The 1,637-nt window shown below is 38.3% G+C and overlaps 1 protein-coding gene across 1 annotated transcript in view; it reads right to left on the reverse strand.

The window, feature by feature from the left end:
* The window catches only part of LOC101849009 (cytoplasmic dynein 2 heavy chain 1), a gene marked incomplete in the record, with an annotated part of 51,676 nt that overhangs the window by 28,217 nt on the left and 21,822 nt on the right, over positions 1 to 1,637 (reverse strand). The window contains 2 exon segments of the mRNA XM_013088750.2: positions 369 to 480; positions 1,424 to 1,579. Coding sequence (XP_012944204.1) covers positions 369 to 480; positions 1,424 to 1,579 — 268 coding nt within the window.

Genomic DNA, 1,637 nt, shown 5'->3' on the forward strand with positions numbered 1-1,637 from the left:
GGGGGGGGGGCGAAGGAGACACAAAACACACACAGATAATGCAATACGAATATGATAATGAAGTTTAGCTATGGGATGATATGCACACAAACACATGATGATGAAATAAAAAGAGGATAAAATAACCAAAAACTTGTCCTATTGCTTGATCTGTCAAAAGAAAATCATAGAAGTCTCTTTCCTGGCTGTTCCAGCCATTTGTTACACTGCTTCAAACTGTTTTGGAAATTCTGAGGGGAAGGGGAGTGAGAGGCAGAGACACAGGTGCAACTTCCAATCTGAATGTCTAGAATACGAAAGAGTTTCTTCATGTATTTTTGTTCCTGATGAAGAAACCTTTTCTATAGGAAGCACAGAGACATCCTCACCTTGTACGTCTCAATGTCTTTCTGTATCTTGACAGTCATTGTGGTGGTCTCCTTTGTCTTGATCTTCTCATACCACCCTCCAAGAAATTCCTCAAACAAGTATGCCTTTGACCTGTGATACAACAGAAAACATTACACTATTACAGAACTTGTAGGGTGTGTGTAAAAACATTACTAGTATCTTCATGAAAAGAAAACAAAATTCTGTTATTTACGTTTAGTTTTCGTAAGACTTTTATGGCACTTGCAACACATTTTTAAGTCTGTTTAACGCAAAAGATTTAGAAGTATTACTACAGAGAAATATAAAAAGAAAAGAAGAAAAAAATAATGACAATAGGCATCAACAAAGGACTTGCCAAGGTAGAAAAAAGAAGGATAGAGAACAGGGATGTCAAAAGAATCAAAAAGTGTTGATTATAATTCAGCTGTTAGTTTGATATGATTGTCAATGACATATCAATGATAACAATCTTGTAACAGTCTGAAAATTAAGTCAAATTTCATTTTTGTCTGAAAAGATCACTTTGAAACAACTTGTATTATGTCTGAATATGGTGCAAGTTCCTCAACACAGTGAAAATTAAAAATGATATGTTGGACTAAAACGTGTATATCTATTTTCAGTGAATTCATACACTGTTTTCCTTAAAAGAAGTAGTTTCAGACTTACCCAGTTTGTGACTGTTATTCTGTAATACATTTCCTGATCGGTGTTGACATAATCTATTATCTGTGTTTGTCTGTGTCTGCTTTTATGTCCGTCTGAGAGTCTGTGTATGTCTGTGTTAACATGTCTATATGTCTGTGTTTGAGTACGGTTCTGGGTGTGTAAGTCTGTACGTGTGTAAATCTGTATATCTGTGCTTATGTATGTCTGTATATCTGTGCTTGTGTATGTCTGTGTGTGTGTGTGCAAATCTGTGTGTATGTGCACATGTGGGTGTCTATGTTTGTGTATGTGTGTGTTTGTATAAGCCTGTACACCGGTCTTTGTGTACGACTGTATGTCTGTAAGGAGCCATATGTCAGTAGATATTTCCGTAACCTCTGACCTGAAAGAGATCCAGTCCTCCTTGGCCAGCTCCTGCAGCCCTGTGTTGAACTCCTCATAGAGTGACCACATGTTCTCGTAGTGGGCCAGGTCATCCTTCAGCTCCTCCATGGACACAAAGTCCTGGTTCTCTATGTTGAAATGTGCACAATCTGACCTGGAGGGAGAAAGGGAAGGGGGATAGAGAGAGAATTGGGGTGAGGGGGGGGGGTTGA

Source organism: Aplysia californica, unplaced genomic scaffold, assembly GCF_000002075.1.
Source record: "Aplysia californica isolate F4 #8 unplaced genomic scaffold, AplCal3.0 scaffold00804, whole genome shotgun sequence".
Taxonomy (NCBI): domain Eukaryota; kingdom Metazoa; phylum Mollusca; class Gastropoda; order Aplysiida; family Aplysiidae; genus Aplysia; species Aplysia californica.